The 23,376-nt window shown below is 41.7% G+C and overlaps 1 protein-coding gene across 5 annotated transcripts in view; it reads left to right on the top strand.

Annotated features, from left to right (window-relative positions):
- Positions 1 to 23,376, top strand: part of B3GNTL1 (UDP-GlcNAc:betaGal beta-1,3-N-acetylglucosaminyltransferase like 1) — a 166,154-nt gene that overhangs the window by 113,744 nt on the left and 29,034 nt on the right. For all 5 annotated transcript variants that reach the window (XM_080993952.1, XM_080993953.1, XM_080993956.1 and 2 more), the window contains 2 exons: positions 4,715 to 4,810; positions 15,036 to 15,160. In XM_080993952.1, coding sequence (XP_080850078.1) covers positions 4,715 to 4,810; positions 15,036 to 15,160 — 221 coding nt within the window. The remainder of the gene's footprint in view (positions 1 to 4,714; positions 4,811 to 15,035; positions 15,161 to 23,376) is intronic.

The following is a 23,376-nucleotide window of genomic DNA, read 5'->3' as shown; positions in this document are numbered from 1 at the left end:
AATGTGGGGTGCTTATTTTAATGTATAAATTTGACTATGCTTTTTAAAAAAAACTTACTGAGTATCTTCGTGTAAAGAAACATTATTTTTTTCCTAGTCATAGTGTGGGCTGAACATAATAAATGTGATTTATTCAAACTCTTGCCAAGAATGGTTTCATTGATCTACCCTGACATGCATGATTCACAGTGTGCCTGACTGATAAAACTGCTCCCTCTTCTGTTCGGTCAAAGTTATTTCTATGACTCTAATTATTATTCAGAGTGAAATATTTAAATGTTTATGCTACAGAAACAGTTATAGAACTGTAATCCAACAGATTTTGAATGGGACCCCAGATGAGTTGTCTGTGGTTTGATCAGAATGTGGTACTAGAATTTTGTGAGTTCCATTTTTAAAATAAAACATAAAAATATGACCTGCAGCTTCTTCTTACACTCTATTTTATGCCCACATTTCGTTTGAGTACCTTACACTGTCAGTCTGTTTCCAGAATCCCTGCCTATGTCTGAACTCACTTTTCATCCAGTTTTGTCTTGTTGATTCTTTGCGTATGTTTCTGTATTCAGGTTTGTGACAGTTGGGCAGATGTTGAGGATCATCATTCAGTCCAGTGTTGACAGAATTATTTCAGGCCACTGTAAAAGAGCATATTGTATTATAGGTCAGATGTATGCATTTATGTTCAACATGGTGAGTATTCTGCTACCCTCTGGAGAACATTGTGACCCCCAGGGTTCCCTCGTGACCTTGGAGAGGAAGTAGGGATCATTACCACAGGGTACCTCAGATACATCAGAACAACTTGAGGGACAATCCCCGCCCCGTTACGATTCCCTCTCTCCATGGTTGGGAGGATAACTAAGATTTGTTGGGTGCTTCCATTCCAGCGTTAACATGAAAAATGCCATTCATCCTCTCCAGCACTGAGCTTTTATGCTGTTTCCAAGTAGTATGATTCCAAGAATGTTCCCATAAGCTTCTTGGGATATGAGAGCTTGGAGTCAGGAGAAGAACCTGACTTGGTGCTGTGCTTCGTAAGTGTAGTACATGATGAGAGCCAGACTCTACCATATGGGGGAGAGAGTGTGTCTCAGCAGTAAAAAATTCCTGGAAGGTCATAACACTCCTAACCTTCAGGGCTCCCCAGATTTGTGGCTGCCGGTTGGGGAAGTGTGCAATCACATTAAGTTATGTACTTTATGGTGGGTGTCTTGGCATTTGGGTACCATGGATCTCTTTTGCTTTCTGGAATAATTGGAAAATCAACCTCAGAGCTGGTGCCTTTTGGGTGATTCATTCATTTATAGTTGTTCTGCTAATTAGGTTGTATTTCTTGATTGAAACTCATATCTGAAGATCCACTCTCCTTTTCCCTTCATATTGTTTCATGTACTGCAAGGAATCTCTGTTGAAGTTTCCATGGATCATTGTTTGTGAAGAAACAAATATATATATATATATATCCTTGATTTGTCTAATCATAGATTACTGTTCATTTTTCACAGCTAATCTGTTTTCATATTTAAGGTTGCTGAAGTAGTATTTTGCTCCAGTAGGCTTAGGGATTGTTATCCTTTCCCTTATGTATTAGTGAATGCGGTCTAGTAAAGTATCACGTCACCTGTAGTTATGTTGTTATTTTAATTTACTAGTCATCTCCCTGGTGATTAACTACAAACGGATGAGCATCCCTTACTGTTCCTAAGCTGTCTTTCTTTGTGAGATGATTATATCATCTCGAGACACACCTGTGTGGCCTCAAATATATATGTATTGCTAATTGTCCTGAGGCAGTTGACTATCACAAGGCCTTCTTTTCTGCTGTGGGTCTTTCAGGATTAATACAATTGCTGCCTTTTTCATTCTGGGATCTGAACATTCTATGTTGGGATTTGTATTGATTCCGCTAAGAATGATTAGTGAGCACAGACTGTATTAAACCATAAAACCAGAGAGCTGCGGCTGCTCGGTCTTAAGAAAGAAACACATTGACAATATGAAATTGTTAGGGCTAAATGGTTTAACAGATTATGACCCTAAATTGTTAAAATTGCCTCACAATTAGACTATTTTCTTCTCGGAAAGCTTTGTCCTGCCAGTTTGCAGAATGTCAGCTGCAAGAAACAGAGTATGTTGAAGACCTTCGTGGCAGCCAGAAGGGTTTCCATGAATAGCATTTCAGCAAAAATCAGGAAGTGCAGAGCAGTCGTGCATTTTTCTACAAATCCACAAGGCCATTGATTTATATATGCTGTGCACTGTGCAGTATCTAGCATCTAGCACAGATGACTTCGGGATAAGCCCAGCTTCCATTATTATTATTATTATTATTTTGAAATAAATATTGGGTGTATGGGAGGAACTTAGCATTGCACTATGTCAGTTGTTCCATCAGTGCAAGAATTTCAGCCAGAGTTGCTGAGTTGCACCCAACATGGGGCCTATCATGTGTGTGTGATGTCACGCAATGTGCATTGGGAGGAGGCCACCAGAAATCTATAGATACTTGTCTCATTTATTATTGGTTACTACTTTTTATTGCCGTCTTGTTTTTCTGGCTACAGCTCATGGTTAGTGTGGAAAGAACTTAACCATACATCCCAGTGCAGTCAACATGCTTAGCCAAACCTTGGCTCAGCTCAACTCAGGGACCAGGGGAGAGCAAAACAACTGTGAGCTCCTTTTCTGGAGCCCACACACTCACACAGTCTGGTCCTGGTAAGCCATAGCTTGCCCTACTATGTTGTGTGAGTCAGGCCAATGTGTCTTTTACTAGGATCCTTGGTTTGAACATAAACAGTAAGCTGGGATTCTGTAGAAGCGCAGCTGAACTTTGTCACAGTCCTTTTCCAAGCCATATGGAAAAAGGAGAAGGGAGCATATGAACTGCACTTGGGCTCATTGAGGCTTGCCCATATACAGTGGTACCTTGGGTTACATACGCTTCAGGTTACATACGCTTCAGGTTACAGACTCCGCTAACCCAGAAATAGTACCTCGGGTTAAGAACTTTGCTTCAGGATGAGAACAGAAATCGTGCTCCGGCGGTGCGGCAGCAGCAGGAGGCCCCATTAGCTAAAGTGGTGCTTCAGGTTAAGAACAGTTTCAGGTTAAGAACGGACCTCCGGAACGAATTAAGTTCTTAACCCGAGGTACCACTGCAGTGCTAAACCATAGTTTAGCCTCAGATGTTATGTGTTTCATATCACTTGAAAAATAAGGATGCTAGTGTAGATTTAGGAAGCTGGTGTTAAGGTTAGCCTTTAGAAGTTTTAATACTAGCGGTACCATCAATAAATTGTTTGGCTATGGAGGAAAAAGCATTTTCAATGAATAGAAAGCAGTCCTTTTGTTTTATATGTCTTTGTCTGCTTAACCAGCTCATAGAATATCTTTGTTTAATACTTAAGGCAGAGTGCATCATGGTTCTTTAACTTCTTGTCAACAAGATTAGTCTATAAACTTACTAGACATTTGGTCTTGTATTAATGGAATGAACAGGTTTACCTTACATAATCCGGATATTCTGGTTTATTTCAACACTAGGTTTGAAACATATTTGTTTAAAGCAGAAAAGGGCGATTATAAACCTTCCTGGTTTTGTTGGTATTACTCAGTGAAGCTGTCAACATTAAAAAATATACAAATTATGGGCTACATTCATTGTATTTCCAAGACACTAGTTTCATTCAGATATCTTTTTTACAGGTACCAAAAGGCTATCTGTGTTCATATGTGTGTACATGCTCAAATATTTTCTGTTTGGTTTGCATGCAAGTCAGTACTTTCCATTGGCTGTTAATTTTGACATGTTCTTTGCAAATAGTAAAGCACCCAGGTGTGCTTGATTCACAAGAACTCCATTTCCGACCCCAAGTCTTCAAGGTTTATAGAGATCTTGCTACACACCACCGAGGAACAAATAGAAGATGTTTGCTTGAGCCTCAATCTTACACTCAAGTAGCAAACAGTCTTAGCAAACCCCATGGTCAGGTTGATATTTGAGGGCTTCTTCATAAATGTTGCACACAGAAACAAGAATATACATAGAGAATGCAAATCAATCTCTGGACAGAATATAGCATTTATTGTGTAAACTGTGTTGTGGAGTGTGTGTGTGTTTTCTACACAAACGACTTGGGATACAGCGACTTAGAAGGGTAGACTAGATAAAATGCTTGGAGACTCTTGAGTTTTGTTCTGCTTTGCTTTGTTTTTAGTTGAAACAAGTCACGAGTGTAGAAGGAGTCAGGCCAGAGGAGTGGATGTCCCCCATGTGGAGGGAGTGGATGTCGTAATTTCCTAATTTAAATTCCCTCCCTGCATCCCCCTCCAAAGGTACTGCTTACCTAATAGGGGATACAGATTTTTTGGGAGGGGAAGGGGGGGGCAAGAAAAGAACAGAGAAAAGTTTACATTATTGTATTCCTCAGCTTGTTCCACTAATCTTACTCCTCCTCCACCATCCATTGCTGCTTTGAGCTAAGGAAAACAAAGCACGGGAAATATTGTATCCCAGCATCTCTTATAATTTGTCCGTGTACACTGCTCATAACAGGGAAAAAGTTTATGCCACACTTGCTACAGTATGCATGCTATTAGATTAATGTCAATGAAGGAAATTGTCGTGCACATAGTTTGTAAAACATGCTTGTTAAGAATGGGACTCTTTATAGTAATAGTGTGTGCTTTTATGCTGCTCCCTTTTCAGGTTTTTACTTCCCATGGACCAACTGTAATTATGCCAACTTGGTTCTGTTCCCGAGAATGGTTTTGTCACGTGGGCAGATTTGATGAAGCGGGAAAGGTAAGCACTGTGAAGACGAGCAAAACCTTAAGTGTGGTTTAATGTTACCTGTGCTGAGCTCTCGAGTACAGCTGGCATCCCACTTCAGATAGAGAGTTCAGGTTGTACCTGATAAAGATGCCCTCTTGACTCCCATACAATAATTAGAACACAAATGAAAAATGCATGAGCAGATAAAAACTAAGGGGCAGATCTGTTTCCATGAATTTATTTCCATAGTGTTAAAAATGATAACATTGCCATTAGCAACATTGCCACTGGGAGTGTGTCCAAAGGTGCTGGTACTAGTATGGAACCATTTATTGGCTGTGTTCACATGTAACCCTGCACCAAAGCAAGGCTTAGAGCAAATGTGCTGGCTTCCATGGAGCCTCCTCCCCAGTTCCTTTAGCTCAGTCCGGTATGGGATTGTGTTTAAGCTTTCTGCTCCTTAAACTTGATGTGCAGCTGAGGTTTCTTCTTGGCTACAGATCATGGTCAAGGTGCTGTATGAAGAAGTACCAGATTGAAGTGCCAATGAGGAATGTGGTTCTAGGACAGGATTTCCCAAGCCTGGGTCTCCAGCTGTTTTTGGACTACAACTTCCACCATCCCTAGCTAGCAGGACCAGTGCTCAGAGATGACAAGAATTGTAGTCCAAAAACAGCTGGAGAGTCAAGTTTGGGAAACCCCAGAGAGACCAAATGACATTTGGTCTCAGCCACGCTGATGGAGTGGACCTCTCTTGTCTCCTCTTTCACTCTGCTGCAACCAAATGGGACGCTCTTGGCAGAAGATGGTTCTAGAAAATGAAAAACCAAATGGCACTTTATCCCCACAAGGCCGATGGAGTGGGCCTCGCTATCTCATATTCTCCTGAAATGTAAAGTGGTGGGATATAACCTGACCATCTTTATACAGTGGTACCTCAGGTTAAGTACTTAATTGGTTCCGGAGGTCCGTTCTTAACCTGAAACTGTACTTAACCTGAAGCACCACTTTAGCTAATGGGGCCTCCTGCTGCCGCCGCGCCACCGGAGCACGATTTGTGTTCTCATCCTGAAGCAAAGTTCTTAACCTGAAGCACTATTTCTGGGTTAGCGGAGTCTGTAACCTGAAGCGTATGTAACCTGAAGCGTATGTAACCTGAGGTACCACTGGACAAAGATAGACTCATTGCCTGAACCAGTAGTGCAAGCTTTATCTTCATAGGGGAAACTAAGGACACACATGACACTGAGGGACAATGCTTCTTCCTTAGAAGCCACTTTCCTCTCTAGGGCAGAGGAAGACTGCATAGTGTTCTCCCACCAACTACACCCCTAATATTAGGGGGGATGCCTCACCACAGGAGACAAAATGCCACAGAAATGAGGGAAGAGAAACACCCCCAATTTACCAGATGCTCTGTTAAGAAATCATCTCCTTTCCTTCTTTTAGTATCTAGCAGAGTAACTTGCAGGTGTCATGTTGCTGCCAATAAGTATAGAAACAGACTGAAACGTCTACGTTCCAGTATTGCCATGCACCAAAAAGTCTCCATAGCAGCAACCTGCTTTTCTCATTTGCGACTAAATCGGTACACCTGCTCTTCAAATGTTAAAATGAAAGGCATACACCAGAGACATGAAATAAAGATCTTATTACGTAATACACTTAGAATGCATGATCAAAAGCTTTTTGCAGATCCCTTTGATAGCATTTCCTCCATCTACATTTATTTTAAAGCTGTAGTGGGTTCTTCTGCAGCTAATGTGTGATTCCCAAGTTTCAGAACGGTGTTAATTTATTGAGGGAGACGGGAGTTGCTGCAGTAGTCTTGTGATATCTTAAGAACAGATTTATTGTGAAATAAGCTTTGTGGATGATGAAGCAGACTCTAATCTACAAATGTTTACACTACAATAAACCTGTTCGTTCCTTATACAGTCCCAAGATTTCAGGTTGCAAGGTAAGGCTCCACTATGTAAGGAGGACTGTTTTGTAGAATTGATAGGAGTCCTTTCCTAATTTACTGGAGTTGAGTTTTGCGTGATAGCCTTGATTGAGAAAACACAACTTTTACTGCTCAATAAGTGTAGTTCAAGAAGTGTAGCTTTTTTGTGCTTTTGAACCATTTCCATTCTGAATTGTTTACCTTTCTGGCCTTCCCTCCTTCTAGTCAGCCTCCGCTGGAGACTGAGTAATTCAATCACTCCTGATGCAGAGAATTCCTGTGCTCCTCAGAGGAGGATGCTGATTTCCCCACAAGTCATTGCTGTAACCTTCTTTTCATTTCAAAGGCATGCCCAGATCAATAACCCATGCAGGAACATGAATGGTGGGGATGGTATCCTTTTTCGTACTCTTACGTGCTAAAGCAGAAAAGAAAACTTGAGTATTCATAAGAGTGAAAGATGCCACTCTTACGAATTCAGAAAGAGTCCTTAGCAGAGGTGTGTGAAACATCGATCTTTGCTTGAGACTTTAATACATTTTATCCCCGGTTTTCTAGACTTCCCCATGGTCTATAGTTATCTGCCAGAAGTTCTGCCTCTGGCTTATGCGATATCTTCCCTCATTATTTCCAGACTTAATGTTAGGCATGTCAGTTTTCAAAAATCTTCAGGAGAGAGTAATTTTTAATGAATCCCAAGAACAATAGTATATTGGAAGCTGGTAGTGTTTCAACTGCAGCCTGTGAATTAAGTGGCTTTGTCCTTAATTTTGTTTCTCTCCTTGCAAGTAACCAGGAAATAAATCTACAGAGCTAAGCTGCAATATGTGATTTGGTGAGGATTATTAGAATAGTTTCACTTCTGTTTTGTTAGTCAAAGTGGGAGAGTGTTGTTGTTATTTATTATTTAAGCCATGAAATAGGGGGGAAATATTTGGTTCAGCTTTCCCTTTTTTTTAAAAAAAGAAGAAGAAGCTGAATTAAAGTATTGTAAGGTTGTCAAATGATTTGTCAAGGGGCTCTAGGGAAAAATCAAGACAAAACGCAGACTCTGATATTCTTGGCACATTATGGGTAAAACTGAACAGAGATCTGTACTTGAGATGTGTCCAAGAAAGAAAGTGCTGGAGCCAAATAAATTAGGCTTATGAACTGCTTTAAAACAAGCCCTTTTAGCGACATGTCTTGATAACATGTTACTAAGCATGCTGAGGTAGTCACTGAATTTCCACCGCTTTCCATGTTTAATTAGAGTATTGTTTGCCAGTGCTGTTCACATATTTCTGCTTGGGAGACTAATCCTTTAACTTTATTTCCCAAACAATGCAGCAATTATAACTTCATCACAGATTTCCTGTTTTAGGATCAGGTCAAAATGATTTAAAGGCCTATCGGGACAGGACAATGGGGTTCAGTCACACAGCTAGCAAGAGGCTTAGCAGGATTTGTATAATTCTGGGGGGAGCGGTTTTTAAAACAGTCTAAGCATGAAATTAATGTGCTGGGTCTCCGGTGAGCATGTCTCTGCTGAGATTTAAAGCACCTATGAAACTAAAATTTTGCTACAGGCCCAACACAGGCATGCATACAAATACGCAAAGATAAGCAACAGTGAAGTGAGGGCTGTACCCTCCTGCAATTGGTTTACAGGTGGAGCAGATACATGGTTAGAGGACATGCATAGGAGACTGTAACTGATCAAGCCTCTGACCCATCCACTTGACTTTTGTATGCTTTGCTTCAGCTTAAGCCAATTGTTTTTCTGAGGTCAGATATGTCCTCTGCCAGATACACATTGACCTTTGTACAGTGGTGCCTCGCAAGACGAAATTAATTCGTTCCGCGAGTTTTTTCGTCTAGCGAATTTTTCGTCTTGCGAAGCACGAAATCCCATAGGAATGCATTGAAATTCAATTAATGCGTTCCTATGGTCAAAAAAAGTCCAAACAAAGCCAAATTTGGTACAACAAGAGTTTATTAAGTGCTCTTTAAAGTCACACATACTGTAAAGAGCATTTCAAAAATTGAAGGAACAATAAATTAAGTTTCTAAATATGACAGGAAAAACATTTAAAAATCAACAAAGTGTACATTACATTTTCTAAGACTCTGGGGGACCACTCGAAGAAGGTTCCTCTTCCACTCTTTGCTTCTTGCTTAAGAACCTGTCCATGGTCTGCTGCTTCATCCGCCTTTTCAGCACCTCCCTGAAAGGCGACATGACTGTCGTATCAAAAGTGTTCGCAAGGTCATGTGCCACGTGCTTGTTAGGGTGGTTCCGCTCTGCAAAAGCCTGCACATCCTTCCACTTCATGCAAATGTCCCTCAGTTCTTTGGAGGACAGCCGTTCCTCAGTTGCTTCCTCCTCTTCCAGCGAGGCCTGCTCCTGCGCAGCCTCTGCCTGCAGTTCGACCAGCTCCTGGGTGGTCAGCTCGTGGTCGTGCTCCTCCACCAGCTCGCAGACACCCTCCTCTGTGACCTCCAGGCCCATGGTCCTCCCCAAGGCAACAATGTCCTGCACCACTGTTGACTCTGGTGCATAAGAGTCACTTGGTGCCACACAGTCCGGCCACAGGCTGTGCCAAGCACAATTCAAATTTCTCTGGCTGATCCCTTTCCAGGCCGTGGTGATCATCTTCAAGCAGGTGACGATGTCGAAGTGGTCCTTCCAGAATTCCCACACAAGCTCCCAGATTCTTGCAAACCCCTCCCCAACTGTTCCCCCAGCCACCCACCACACAGAAATTCAAACTCAGAAATTAAAAAAAAAAAAAAACAGCAGAGTGCCCCAATGGTCACAGAAAATCATAAAAATGCAGGAAAAACCCACACAAGCTCCCAGATTCTTGCAAACCTCTCCCCAACACCAAGTCCTTGAATTCCAAACACCCCAACCCAAAATCCAAAAACCCCCAAAAAAGTTTTAAAAGTTTAACTTACCAAACGGCTGCAAAAGAAGTTTTGGAAAAGCTTCAAAAATCAGCAAAGTCCTCAAAAACCTCAGAAAAGGCTACCACACCGTGTGCAATGTGTTGCTCCTCGAAGTCAAGTCGCAACTGCACCTCTTCAAGCAATACACCCTGGGTATTAACGGTTTTACGAAAAAGGAAACAAACTTGCAAGATGTTTTCGTCTTGCGAAGCAAGCCCATAGGGAAATTCGTCTTGCGAAGCAGCTCAAAAAACGGAAAACCCTTTCGTCTAGCGAGTTTTCCGTCTTGCGAGGCATTCGTCTTGCGGGGCACCACTGTATCTCTATATTCAGTCTGTGTGCTGTTCCATTTCCACGGACTTAACTTGGACTGTCAGAAGCACATTTGATCCTTTCTACAAGTCAATCTTAGACTAGATTCTTTAATTCTAATGCTTCCAAGTTGGTAGTATTGGACTGAGTTTCAATCACTTCAGTGGGGCATTTAGGATTTCAGCATTAATCTATTGAGATGAATTTTTGTATTATATATCTTTTGAAGGATTCTTGGTATGAATCAAGTTTGTGTGATGTTACTATTTGCTGAGCCACACATTATTCCTCTCCTGATAAGTCTCGCCCACAAGCATTCAAGAGGCCATGGGTTGTAGTCAACTAGCTTTTTAACTCAGGCAGATTAAAAGTATTGCTCACGACTAACTTAAGTCCATTAATTTCATTGGGTCTATGTGGGTGTATCCAGGCACATGTGCTTGCATCTGGTGATACTGCACTTTCACTATTGGGATACATGGCCAGTGGGTCTGATGCTTAGCTGTTGAACCATTACATATGTAAGAAATACGCTGGCCAAGTGTGGATGCGCAGGCTGAAGCTGCTTTCTCTTGGAACCAAGAGAAAGTTAGGTTCTGCATCTAGACCTGGCCAACATCATTTCTCCCCTGGCTACCTATTAAATGCCAATCTTTACTGGGTTAAAAATGTTTAGGCATCAGCACCAGATTTCTGAACACTTGGAATATTTCTAGCTCTGTCTTCTGCAGTCCTTTTTTTTACTGCACTCATCTACTTTGTTCCACTGTTTACATCCACCAGACATGGTCCATGAAGAATTGCACAATATTCTTAGTTATGGAACTTGATGAAAATAATTGCATCATATTGGGGGGGGGGGGAAGGAAAGAACCTTAAGTACTGGGTACGGTATGTAGTGTAATGGAATCTACAAATAGGCATGTGACCTTGGGTAGCAAGCTGCTAGATAATTAGAACCAGGTGCCTAACTTGACTTAGCTTGGAGCGTGACATGAGGAACAGAAGCAGGTTTAAATTTTGCAGTTGACACAAAGCAACACCACAGAGTTGAGCACAGGGGAAGCATAAATCTAGCTAGACAGTAGGTTGAAGGAATTCTGGTTTTCTCCTTCTGGCGGTTATGTCTTCTTTCACCCTCCCACAGCGCAGTTTTGTTACTGCCCACCGTGTTACTTAATACACCTATTAATACAAATTATAGAAACCTGAATACAATATCTTTCATGTAAGGGCTGAAGCTCAGAGGCAGAGTGTCTGCTTTGCACGCAGAATGTCCCAATCCCCAATCTCCAAGTAGGCCTGGGAGAGACCCCCATCTGAAATTTTGCAAAAGCTACTGGCAGTCGGTATAAACATTACTGAGATAGATGGACTTAATGCGTTGTACTCATTAACCATTATTTGCATCTATTAAAAGTTGTTGTTTATATTTACTAGGGGCTCTGCTCCTGCTTGCTCCACTCAACCAACCCCATCTACCGCCATGCCAACTCCCAGCTCTTTATCCCTTACCCCCAAGTCCCACAGCTGCTTCCAAACCCGCTGTCAGAAGCAAGCCAGCAGTAAATCACACTGTGCAAGTTGGAGCGAACTCTTTATTAGCAAAAACACGATCTGCGCAGGAGTGTCAGGTCTAATGAGCACAGCAACTCATCTCCAGTAGGTCTTGCCCCCATGAAGCTGTGGCTGAGACTGAAGGTCCCTGCCTCCCCACAGCTGCCTAAGTCCCCTCCTCTCTAGGGTCCCCCCCCCAAGCAAACGGAGACAGCAACAGCACATTGCCAATCTCTCCTCCACCCTTTTCAGGCTTCTTCTGGTTCTTGGAGACAAGTGAGAAGAGCAGCTTGTCTCAGCAGGAGGGGGAGACACCTGTGCCTCTTCACCAGCTGGATTCATTTCCGCCTTTTAGCCTCCCTTCTTCCCTGCTTCAGCTTCTGCCTTTGATTCTGGACTTCTTTTCTGCCACAGACTCCCAGCTCACTAAGCCTTGTTACCCCTTCAGATTCCTCCTCTTCCCAGTTTTCTCCCTCGTCTCCCTGTGACCACTCATCATTTTCCCACCACTGGTAAAACCAGATCTTTAATATTTCTAAACAATATAATTAACTGTGCCTCTGGCAATTCATACCCTCTTATAAGTTTAATCTCATTTATTGCAACTTTCCAAAATACCACAATTTTAGGGCATGACCAAAAATACGAATATATCAGCACGCAATGCTCCACACCTCCAAAATGTATTAGCTACGCTGTTATATATGTTATATATATGTAGTTAATGGGACTGAAACTGCCTTGGTCGTGCTGGTCGATGATCTCCTGTGGGCTAGGGACAAAGGTGAGAGATGTTTCCTAGTTCTGCTGGATCTCTCAGCGGCTTTTGATACCATCGACCATAACATCCTTCTGGACCATCTAGAGGGTCTGGGAGCTGGGGGCACTGTTATACACTGTTATACAGTGGTTCTGCTCCTTCCTCCTGGGCCGTGTTCAGAAAGTGGTGGTGGGGGATGAGTGTTCAGACCCCTGGGCTCTCACTTGTGGGGTGCATCAGGGTTTTGTCCTCTCCCCCATGCTTTTCAACATCTACATGCAGCCGCTGGGAGAGATCATTAGGGGGTTTGGGCTGGGTGTTCATCAATATGCGGATGATACCCAGCTCTACCTCTCTTTCAAATCAGAACCAGTGAAGGTGGTGAATGTCCTGTATGGGTGTCTGGAGGCAGTTGGGGGATGGATGGTGGCTACCAGATTGAGGTTGAATCCTGACAAGACAGAAGTACTGTTTTTGGGGGGACAGAAGGCAGGAAGGTGTGGAGGACTCCCTGGTCCTGAATGGGGTAACTGTGCCCCTGAAGGACCAGGTGCGCTGCCTGGGAGTCATTTTGGACTCGCAGCTGTCCATGGGGGCACAGGTCAATTCTGTGTCCAGGGCAGCTGTTTACCAGCTCCACCTTGTACGCAGGCTGAGACCCTACCTGCGTGGGGACTGTCTTACCAGAGTGGTGCATACTCTGGTTATCTCTCACTTGGACTACCGCAATGCGCTCTATGTGGGGCTACCTTTGAAGGTGACACGGAAACTACAACTAATCCAGTACCTCTGGATGTCCTGATGCATCTTTGTTAAGATTGCAATTGATAATATGCAGTTGTGAATTTTTTGTTGCTGTTTGAGAGACTACGTATTTTGTTGACTACCGCTCAGGTGCCCTCTTTTGATTCCCAGGGCATGGTGGGTTTCAGTGTGCTGAAAGCAATGCCTTTTTAGACATTTTTTTGCCACTCCTGCCAACCTAGAACAATCTCGTCATCCGATGAGTCTGAGTGCCAAACTCACTTCCATACTCATTCAGAAATATTTTCTCTTAATTCATTGTCCCAATTGTGTTGATATGTATACTTTTTAATGTGTCCATAGTCATAATACTATAGATTTTACTCCGTAATTGTTGTTTCCATTCTTCTATCATTAGGCTTTCAAATTAGAAAAAGTAATTTTAGAAACCCAAAGTCTGGGTCCATGGCACTCCTAGATGTATGATTCAGCCTTAAATTATAGGGTAATTGCTGCGGGCACACTTGACTTTTTAGAGAAGAAGCGTCTCTGCATGTATTTGGCATTAATTGGAGGCCAAGAGCATCCAGCTGATGTTTGGAAGAAGGAGAAATGCCTGAATCAGAGTAAGAAGGCTTCCTTAGAATGTTGTCTCAAAAAATGAGGAGAAGGGAGGTAATTAGATCTAGACGTTTGGTGGGCATGTTGGGAGTTGGCACGACTGCCATCCATCCCCCCCCAGTTGGGAACTTTGGTGTTTGCTTCATATAAGTACTGAATTCCAAGTTCTTATTTGCAGTGCCTCTGAAGAGGAACTGTAATTTCAAAATGCATTGGACCAATAAACCCTGCAGTGGGGGGAGAAATCAGCATTTCTCAGATTCAGTACCAAAGGTTCATTCAGTACACATTCTCTTAATAATCTGAAGCCAAAGGAAAATCAAGCAAAGTAACACAATGTTCTAATTATTTTAGCAATTTCATTTTGTACAGGCATTAAATGATGTGTAATAAAAAGCTAACATGCTCCTCGAATAAATGTTTAGCCACCTAGCGTGTGGATAAGCATGTGGCGATTCATTTTCATTCTGATGCCACAATGCTTGAATAAATATTCCATGCCGAGTAAATCAGTTATTTATTTACATAGCACCATCACATGACAGCTTGGTAACAGAGAGTGGGATGAGAAACAAACAATATTTTGAGAACATTTGACAATTATACGGGCTGTTTTATAGTCTCGAGAGGCTGCAGTGTTGCTAAATTCAAACAGATGTTGTTTAGTCATCACCTTTGGTTATATGAAAACAAGAGGGCAGGGTTTTGAAATGGTTGTGCGGCTTAATTTGCAGCAGAATGGTACTGGGGCATGCCCATAGACCTACGCATTGAAATGGACTGTCTCATCCTGAAACAATATTGCACATTTGGGAGGCCATAAACATCCTCTCCTCACTTTGCTAAAATACTACTTTCATGGCAAAGGGATGTTTCTGATCAGATCTCTCTTTCTCATTCTCAAGAAGTTTTTGTGATGAGATGCTCACTCAGCACTGTGTTGTGTGGATGTAGTTGGACATGCCACCTGCTTCTTAGCAATCTTACGACAAGCAACTGGAGATCTGGAAGGTTTGCCATTCGCAGTATTTTTATTTTTTTTACAGGGAGCATGCAGGTGTTCTTTTGACATTGATAAAGTACAGCAAAAGGCCTATAACATTTGATCTGTGGATGTCCTGTGCAAGCGTAATGCTCTATATTAAATTAGCTTTAGGGAATGTCTCTAAATATCCATTAGATAGGTGTATGCATTGGTTCTAATGTCAATATTTTTTTAGATGTCATTGAACACAATCACATAATATATCACACAGGATTCTTACTCCACTTTCCTTGGAGTAAACCCTATTAAATTCAATACAACTTGCTTCTGAGTAGGCTCGGTTACGCTCGTACTATTACCTGCTTTTGATCTGGAAAAAATGTGGTGTTTTTCCCCCCAGGGCACCCCAGAAGACCTGCTGTTCTTTTATGAACATCTCCGAAAAGGTGGTGGAGTCTTTCGAGTCAACCAGCGCCTCCTTCTGTACCGTTACCATCCACAGGCGGCAACTCATTCAGTTCTAGAGTAAGATATGTTTTGTATCAAACTGCTTGAAGTTTTGGATGGCATTGGTGGGTGGGGAATCCTTCCCCAACAAAATATGCATGTGGGTTCGTATATATTTGATCATTTGTCTGTATTCCCAAGCCATTTGCAAGCATATGTGACTTGAGAATGTTGGCCTTTTAAGGCTACTTTCTTTTATTTCCTTATTAGCTACGCACCCTTATGTCTCAATACATTGTGGATTTGAATAACTAATTTTTCAGTGGTCCCGTGATTTGGTTCTGGTATTGCTTTGGCTTAGGCAAATCTATTATTCAAAGTTTGAAACCCTGGAATGCAAGGCCACACTGTTTAGGGGTTTTTGTTGCCGGGGGGGGGGTGAGGGTCATTGTTGCTGTTGCTGCTGCTTTTTTGTATTTTTATTTTAGTTCTTCTTTTGATTTATGTGGAAATTGTTCAGTTTGGTTGTGTATTTTTAGTGTTTATTGTTTATGATGACTTTTGTTATGTTGTAGTTACATTTATTTTAATGTAAGTTGCCTTGAGCATGGTTTGAACTGCGGAAAGGGTGGCATACAAATTAAATTATGTATGTATATATGTATACTGCTTATTGAGCTAAATGTGTAGCATGCAGCTATGTCTGTGTTTTTTCTTTTCTTTATTAAATTATAAGCCTGTGTGGAGAGGGGAGGAATTGTCATCCAGACCACATTGTGCAGGGAAAGGTTTATTTTTTCTTTACCCATCCATGATCAGGAGAAAAATCCCTCACTCACCCGGGCCCAACATTGAGGGTGGGGAATAAATCTCCCCTTGTCACTCATTTAATTACAGGCTCAGGAGGGAGTGAGGGTTTCCTTCTGATAGCATCTGGGGAGGAAAGGAATGAGTTTTTCCTCTTCCATGTTGCCATGATAATCTCTTGCCCCTTTGAGCCTGTATATTAAATGACGGGGGAAAAGAGACATTGTTGCTTGCTACACAATTAAAATAACATCTACTTTGACTCTCACTCTCATGCTGAATTCCTTTTCACCCCCGCAGTCAAGTATTGATCCCAGTATTTTGGATTTGGGACACAGGATTGTTGTTTAATCGTTTAGTCGTGTCCGACTCTTCGTGACCCCATGGACCAGAGCACGCCAGGCACTCCTGTCTTCCACTGCCTCCCACAGCTTGGTCAAACTCATATTCGTAGCTTCGAGAACACTGTCCAACCATCTCGTCCTCTGTCGTCCCCTTCTCCTTGTGCCCTCCATCTTTCCCAACATCAAGGTCTTTTCCAGGGAGTATTCTCTTCTCATGAGGTGGCCAAAGTATTGGAGCCTCAGCTTCAGGATCTGTCCTTCCAGTGAGCTCTCAGGGCTGATTTCCTAAAGAAATTCCTTCACGGATCACTGACTTGTTGTGGCAAAGGGGCTTAAATAACTCAGAGAAGCTATGAGCCACCCAAGAGGGACACAGGATAGATTTTATTTTTTTCAAATTTGAATCCTTCCTGTCAAACATGCCTATTAAGAATGCAGGTTTGCATTGGCCCTACAATAACGTTTGAACTGATTGTTTCTTTGGTTGGGGCGCTTTCATTGTCTCTCTCTCTTTAATTTGTCTTAGAAAAGCCTTCTCCTGCCTGGTACCCTCCAGATGTATAATTTCAGACTATAACTCCCACCAACCCCAGCTAGCACAGTCATAGTAATCCAAAACATCTGGAAAGCACAAACTTGAGGAAGGGTGTCTTGGAATGTATAGTGTATAGTGTAGGTGCTCTGTGTCCCTCTAGGTAGGACTCGGGTTAGGGTAGGGCTGTTTTCAGTTATATGAACTAAGATAGGATTTCCCAGACTTAGGTCTCCAGCTGTTGTTGGACTTACAAATACCATAATTTCTAGCTAGCAGGACCAGTGGTCAGGGATGATGGGAACTGATGAGACCCAAGTTTGGGAAATTAAGGAGATGGCTTAATAGGGTAGAAAAGGACTACCTCTTAGAAGCTTTAGCTCAGTCAAGCTGAGGAGCATCTCTGACTTTGGTCACACAAGGTCAGGGACTGCCTATTTCTGTTGCTCCTAAAGCTTTGCTGTTTCCAAGCTGTGCCCTGTTCCTTGATGCCTTAAAGAACCAGCCATTGGGGATTTTATGGAGCTTCCACAATCTGTTCCCAGGGCTTCAATAAAAAACATAGGAACATTTCAGCTTTTGTGCCATTTGCTTGATGATACTTTCCCCCTAAACCAACATGATATGAAAACAGAAACTTGCAAGAGGGGGGGGGGGTGCTCAGCATTTAGTGGGGTTCAGTTAATGTTGAGGTTGCTCAGCACACAGTTATGTGAGGTTTGAATCATGAGCTTCAACTGCATTAGCAACATAATAAAATATCTGTCTGTTTATTCAATGTAAATCTGTTTCATCTCAAAGGTACTGAGCAGCATACCCCAGTATATGTAATATTTTCCATTAAAAATGGGGGGGGGGGGAGAGAGATTTTGTTCAGAATGACTATTGCTTCACAGATCTGCTTGCAGTTGTGCTTGTTTATATATGGAAGTAGCTAGTTGTTGCATGGAATGAGATGGTTAAATAGAGTAAATAAATGATTTTGTAGGGATGTGTTTGATTCCACAGCTTTTGATATGAAGACATTGGAACCACATAATGAATGCAATGTAGATGAAGAACTATGGAAGTATTCCCATTTTATTACTAGCTACATGATGGAACTATATTTTTGATAGTTTATTAGACTTTTCCTAACCCTGTATTTCGACATGTCAAGCTTTTTGGAAGCGCATTGCTAGTTGCTGTGGCATTTTAAAAAATGTATTTTTGGAAGGGAATTTGTTCTGAATTAACAGCAAGCTGTTACTGATTCCATTTTGCAAGGTTGTGTGGGTCAGACTCCTCTGGAATACGGCATACGTGGAGAATGTGGAAATGTCATAAAGCTGCTTCTGATGGGGTATTTGGACTGCCAGCTAAGAAGCTTCAAGTTACCTGATATTTTTACATGCATGTGTATGTAATCCAGATTAATTTCAGTTACGAAGTAGGATTAGTAGAAAGTTACGAAGTCAGGTCAGAAATGAAATTGGCAGAGAAAATGGAGTTTTGTCCTTCCAACCTACCTAGAATTCGACAATGGAGTTGTCACCAACTTTGATGGCTTTAAAAGAGGGAATAAGACCAATGAATAGAAGATACAGTGGTACCTCGGGTTACATACGCTTCAGGTTACATACGCTTCAGGTTACAGACTCTGCTAACCCAGAAATATTACCTCAGGTTAAGAACTTTGCTTCAGGATGAGAACAGAAATTGTGCTCCGGTGGTGCAGTGGCAGCAGGAGGCCCCATTAGCTAAAGTGGTGCTTCAGGTTAAGAACAGTTTCAGGTTAAGAACGGACCTCCATAACAAATTAAGTGCTTAACCCGAGGTACCACTGTAAGACTATCAGAGGCATCTAGACTCTAGCATCCGAGGCTCTTGTGTCCTGTTTATGGGCTTCTCACTGGCATCTGGTTGATCGCCGCAAGAACAGGATGCTAGGCTAGATGGTCTGATCCAGCAGGGCTCTTATTTTCTTAATTTGTTAAGGGGGAAATCCAGGGAAACCAACTTAGGTCTTCTTAAAGTACAAACAAGGATTCTAAGTCTCTTTCTTTGAGGAGCTGCTATTCTTTAATCTCCTAGGGGGAATCAGATTTCAGTGGTACTTGAAGATTGGGATTTTGAATCATCTTCTTATTACTTTAGGTGAAACCAGCTGGAGTGGAGTCTGAAGACAGAAAATGGGTTGGAAACTACTGCTCAGGAAGGGCCCGACACCACGTATTTGGAGGCAGCAATGCGTCTGAATATCAGTTGTTCTTGAGCTCGCTTGCTGCTTCCCCCCAGGCATCTGGTTGGGAATCACTGTGAGAACAAGATGCTGGACTAGACTGGCCATTGGCCTGATTCATCCTGATCCAAAATGCTCCTCTTATGTTCTTTTTAATAATAATTTTTAAAAAACGGGGGGGGGGGGGCTGGATGACCACAAAAAATTCTATGAGAGCAAAGAGGAAAACATTACAAAAAAACATTTTTTTAAAAAGAAGCATTTTTTAAAAATAATGGCAAATTTGGGGGTGCGGACTTGAAGGGCTATAAAAAAAACTTTTGGCACCATGGTATCACAGTGAGATGGCATATGAGAACTGTCAGTAAAAATAAATACAAAATTTGTGCTTGTTTTTTTAAATGGAAAATTTGGGGAGCCCTAAACAAGTATTTTGGCTTCATAGCATCATACCCATAGAAGTGGGGAGGGGGGGATGAAAAAGGGACAAATTTAGGGGGTCCACAAAAAATTTACCCACCCCAATATAGATGCATAAAGATATGTAAATAAAGGTAGATACAATGGTAGCTCGGGTTAAGAACTTAATTCGTTCTGGAGGTCCGTTCTTAACCTGAAACTGTTCTTAACCTGAGGTACCACTTTAGCTAATGGGGCCTCCCGTTGCTGCCACGTGATTTCTGTTCTCATCCTGAAGCAAAGTTCTTAACCCGAGGTACTATTTCTGGGTTAGTGGAGTCTGTGACCTGAAGCGTCTGTAACCCGAGGTACCACTGTATAATTGTAGATAATTTGGCTGAAAGTGTAGTTAAGACGAAGTTTGTGACTCGTAATACCCGTAGCTTACAGCCAGAGTTGAAGAAATAAATCTTTGTAAAACTAAAGAACATGATTTGTTTAAAGAAGGGTGTGTCAGTTAATCTTTTCAGCAAAGGTAGCAATCAAGTCTAGATCTTCAGTGTACTGATCACAGTTTGTCAAAGCCCCCATGCCCTACAGGCAGAAACTGCGTAGTATTTGCCTTATTTTGCAACTCTCATTACAGCAAAAAAAGGAAGTTCATGTCTGATTGGCTAGTGGGAGTTCTGAACAGTTTGGTGACGTCTAAATGTAGGAATTAATTACTGCTTCTCCCCCCACCCCACCACCCCATGAGTAATTCCCACAATTAATTTACCCTACAGAATAGATTGCTGGAAGGCAAAAGGAATCTGTGAAGTAGGAAACAGTCTCACTCCCATCATCTTCTACGCTTAGAAGCATGGGAATACATTATCAAATGACATGTTCTCCGTGTTTATAGAATCTGAATCCTGGTGTGCATAGGAACAATTTGACGATAGTAGCAACTTGTTCCTATCTTGTTAAATATATAATGGTTATCCATTTTAATGTTTCGCCTGCGGTTGTGAGCATGTTACAATATATTTTAACATTTACACAATAGAAAAGAAAGTTAAAATTTGTCAAGAAGCTTTGCATTGTTAAGCTCCTCGCCATAAAGCTCGTTTTGCGTTATCCATCAGGCCAAAGAAGGAGAAGGAGGTGACAGTCAGTGGTTTTCCCTATTACGTTAACTGTTTTTCTACAAAAGAAGGCTCTGTGTGAAACAGACAGAAGCCTAGTAGAAGAATTTGTCTTGAGTTTAATTCTGAATTACTAGAATCAGACTCATTGCTAACAAGATCAGATGAAATTGGGGGTGGGGGGTGGGGGACACTTTCAGGAAAGGGCAGAAATAGTAAAAACAAAACAAAATTCTTTTTCATGGGGAATGTGAGATAAAGAGTCTTAATTTGGCACTCCTTGAGCCTTGGATTCATGTTGCTTCTGGCTATGAAATAGTAGTTAATGTGAAGACTGAAATGAACCAGTGAGAATCTTTTGTGGGAGGTGGCTTCTTATGTAACTTTTAAGAACTGCTTTTAGTTTCATTTGTTTCGGGCGGTTTCTTTAATTGCTCTTTGCAAGTTGCTGCATCTCCTTTGCACCTGCCTTGGCGCTGGGAGTCTGGGAAAGTGGCATTCCCTTATCCCCCAAGGCAGGAATCCCAGCTACTGGCCCTGGGAACGGCCCAGCGTACAAGGCAACCTAGGTGAACCGGAAACCTAAAGGGGGAAAACCGAAAAAACCCATCTCTCTTTTGACACTCCTTAAGCTACATGTTTTTTTTAAAATCTATATTAGTAACATTAACTTGTGTTCATTACAGGTTTTCACAAAGCCCACACCTGTAATAATCATATAATTAGCCTGAAGGCACAGTCACACACTTCTTTGCATGAACTCAACATCCACCCACTGCTTGTCCTTATGACACAACCTGAAGCTATGAAAATATTCCCAAGGTAAAGTTCTATGATGTAGACTTTCTGATTTAACTCTCCCACAAAGGGGTGTGTAGGAGCCGGAGTGGCAATTCGCTACCTGCATGAGGGCCAAGCTCACTGTTATAGTAATAATGCATGTACAATGGAATGCTAAGATGCTTGGCTGCTGCTTTCTTAACTCCCTAACCACGCAACTTAAAACATCATTTTGCTGTAAAATTCACCCCTGCTAAAAGGAAGGCCTTTTCTTTCATTTTAGAAGGGGATTTGAATGCAAAACCCTTCCTGATTCAGGAGAGGATTCACATTGGAATCTTGCTAAAATGACGGGCTTCCAAGCAACCAGCACCATTCTTTGAACCGTCAAAAACTGCTGGTTCAAAAATTCAGTGGAAGAATTTTGCTCAGTGGGACGCAATATTCTTCCTCCTGATTCAGGGCGATTTCTCTTCCTCTCACTATGTATTTCCAAATGACACAGACCACAATGTTTGGTAGCTTTCTGCACCCCTGCTGCCTTCTGCTCACACAACGTTGGATGAAACCCGTTTTCCCCCATGACAACAACTTGTGTTTCATAGCCCAGAATTTAGTAGCTTTTTGGTTTTTTTACTGCTGTGCTTTAAGTTTGATTTGCAAGAACTGTACATAAATCTAAAGATATTTGGCTTGATTCTGTGATCTGTTTTTGTACCAGGCCAATATTTTAAATAGTTTTACCAAGTCTTGTTAAAAAGGCGAAAGATTTATACGATCTGAGGAAAAGCCAGTCTTGTTGAATCATAGTCATTGGACCTATTTTTATTCAATCAAGGGGCTGGAAAATGTGGTGAACATGTGTGCGGAGAATGTGCTGGCTGAGAAGTAGAGAGTATCTTAGTTCTATAACTTACTTTAATGAAATTATAATTGGCACTGCATCAGCACAATTCTTACATATCAAACCATTCTATATTTAATAGATCACAAATGGACCCATCAGCCCTAGTCCTTGGTTTTCTATAGCTACTTGGGAATCCAGCCTCGGTATGAGTCTGGATTTGGTGGCTGACAGATATTGTAATACAACGAGGCAACCATTCAGAAAGATTTTTAGCTAGCTGGATTACTGCTTCGCTTCCAGTTGTTCTTTAAAGTTTTGCTTGGCATTCTGTGTTGTCTCTTGTGTGTGAACATGTAGAAATGCTTTTTATGCCTCGTGTTCTAGTTCAGAAGCACTGATGATAAAAAAGAGTCTATTTCTTTTCGCTTACAGATAATCAGGATTGCTGGCTTTCTACCTCACTGCTCACAAATTTTGGCCACAATCTAACAACAGACAGTGCTTACGTCTATTGATCCCAGTGTCTTTAGAACATTTAACTCTGTATTAGATTGTGGTCTTTATTGTCTGCAGCTAGTTTATGTATGTTTTTAGTTCTGTACTGTACTTTGATCTTGCATTTGATGTACATATTCTTGGGGTCGTTCTGAGGAAGGAAGTTTTATAAATAAATACATAAAATTATCATTCATAATATTTCGCAGGTGGAAAAGCAACCAGATGCCTACTGCTGAATGGTTTACAGCTGTTATATCTGCATTAAAGGTCTGAACCAGTCTGAAATTGGCTTATATGCTATAGCTTTCCCCAAAGAATTGTGGGAATTGTAGTTTGGGGTGTGTGCAAAAACCTCTTTTGAAGGGTTTCACAGCTTCCCAGAAACCTTCATAGAACAGGGAACCCCTTCATAGAACCCCTTATTTTTTGGTTGGGAGCTAATGTGTTGAATTGGCTTTGGAACTGGATCAAAAAAGTGGCATACAGTGGTACCTCGGGTTACACACGCTTCAGGTTACATATGCTTCAGGTTACAGACTCCACTAACCCAGAAATAGTACCTCGGGTTAAGAACTTTGCTTCAGGATGAGAACAGAAATCGTGCTCTGGCGGCGTGGCAGCAGCAGGAGGCCCCATTAGCTAAAGTGGTGCTTTGGGTTAAGAACAGTTTCAGGTTAAGTACGGACCTATGGAACGAATTAAGTACTTAACCCGAGGTACCACTTTATATAGAATCCTA

This window comes from Podarcis pityusensis (assembly GCF_964106645.2).
Source record: "Podarcis pityusensis genome assembly, chromosome: 2".
In the NCBI taxonomy this organism is placed as follows: Eukaryota; Metazoa; Chordata; class Lepidosauria; order Squamata; family Lacertidae; genus Podarcis; species Podarcis pityusensis.
This window is presented reverse-complemented; position numbering and strand designations above follow the sequence as displayed.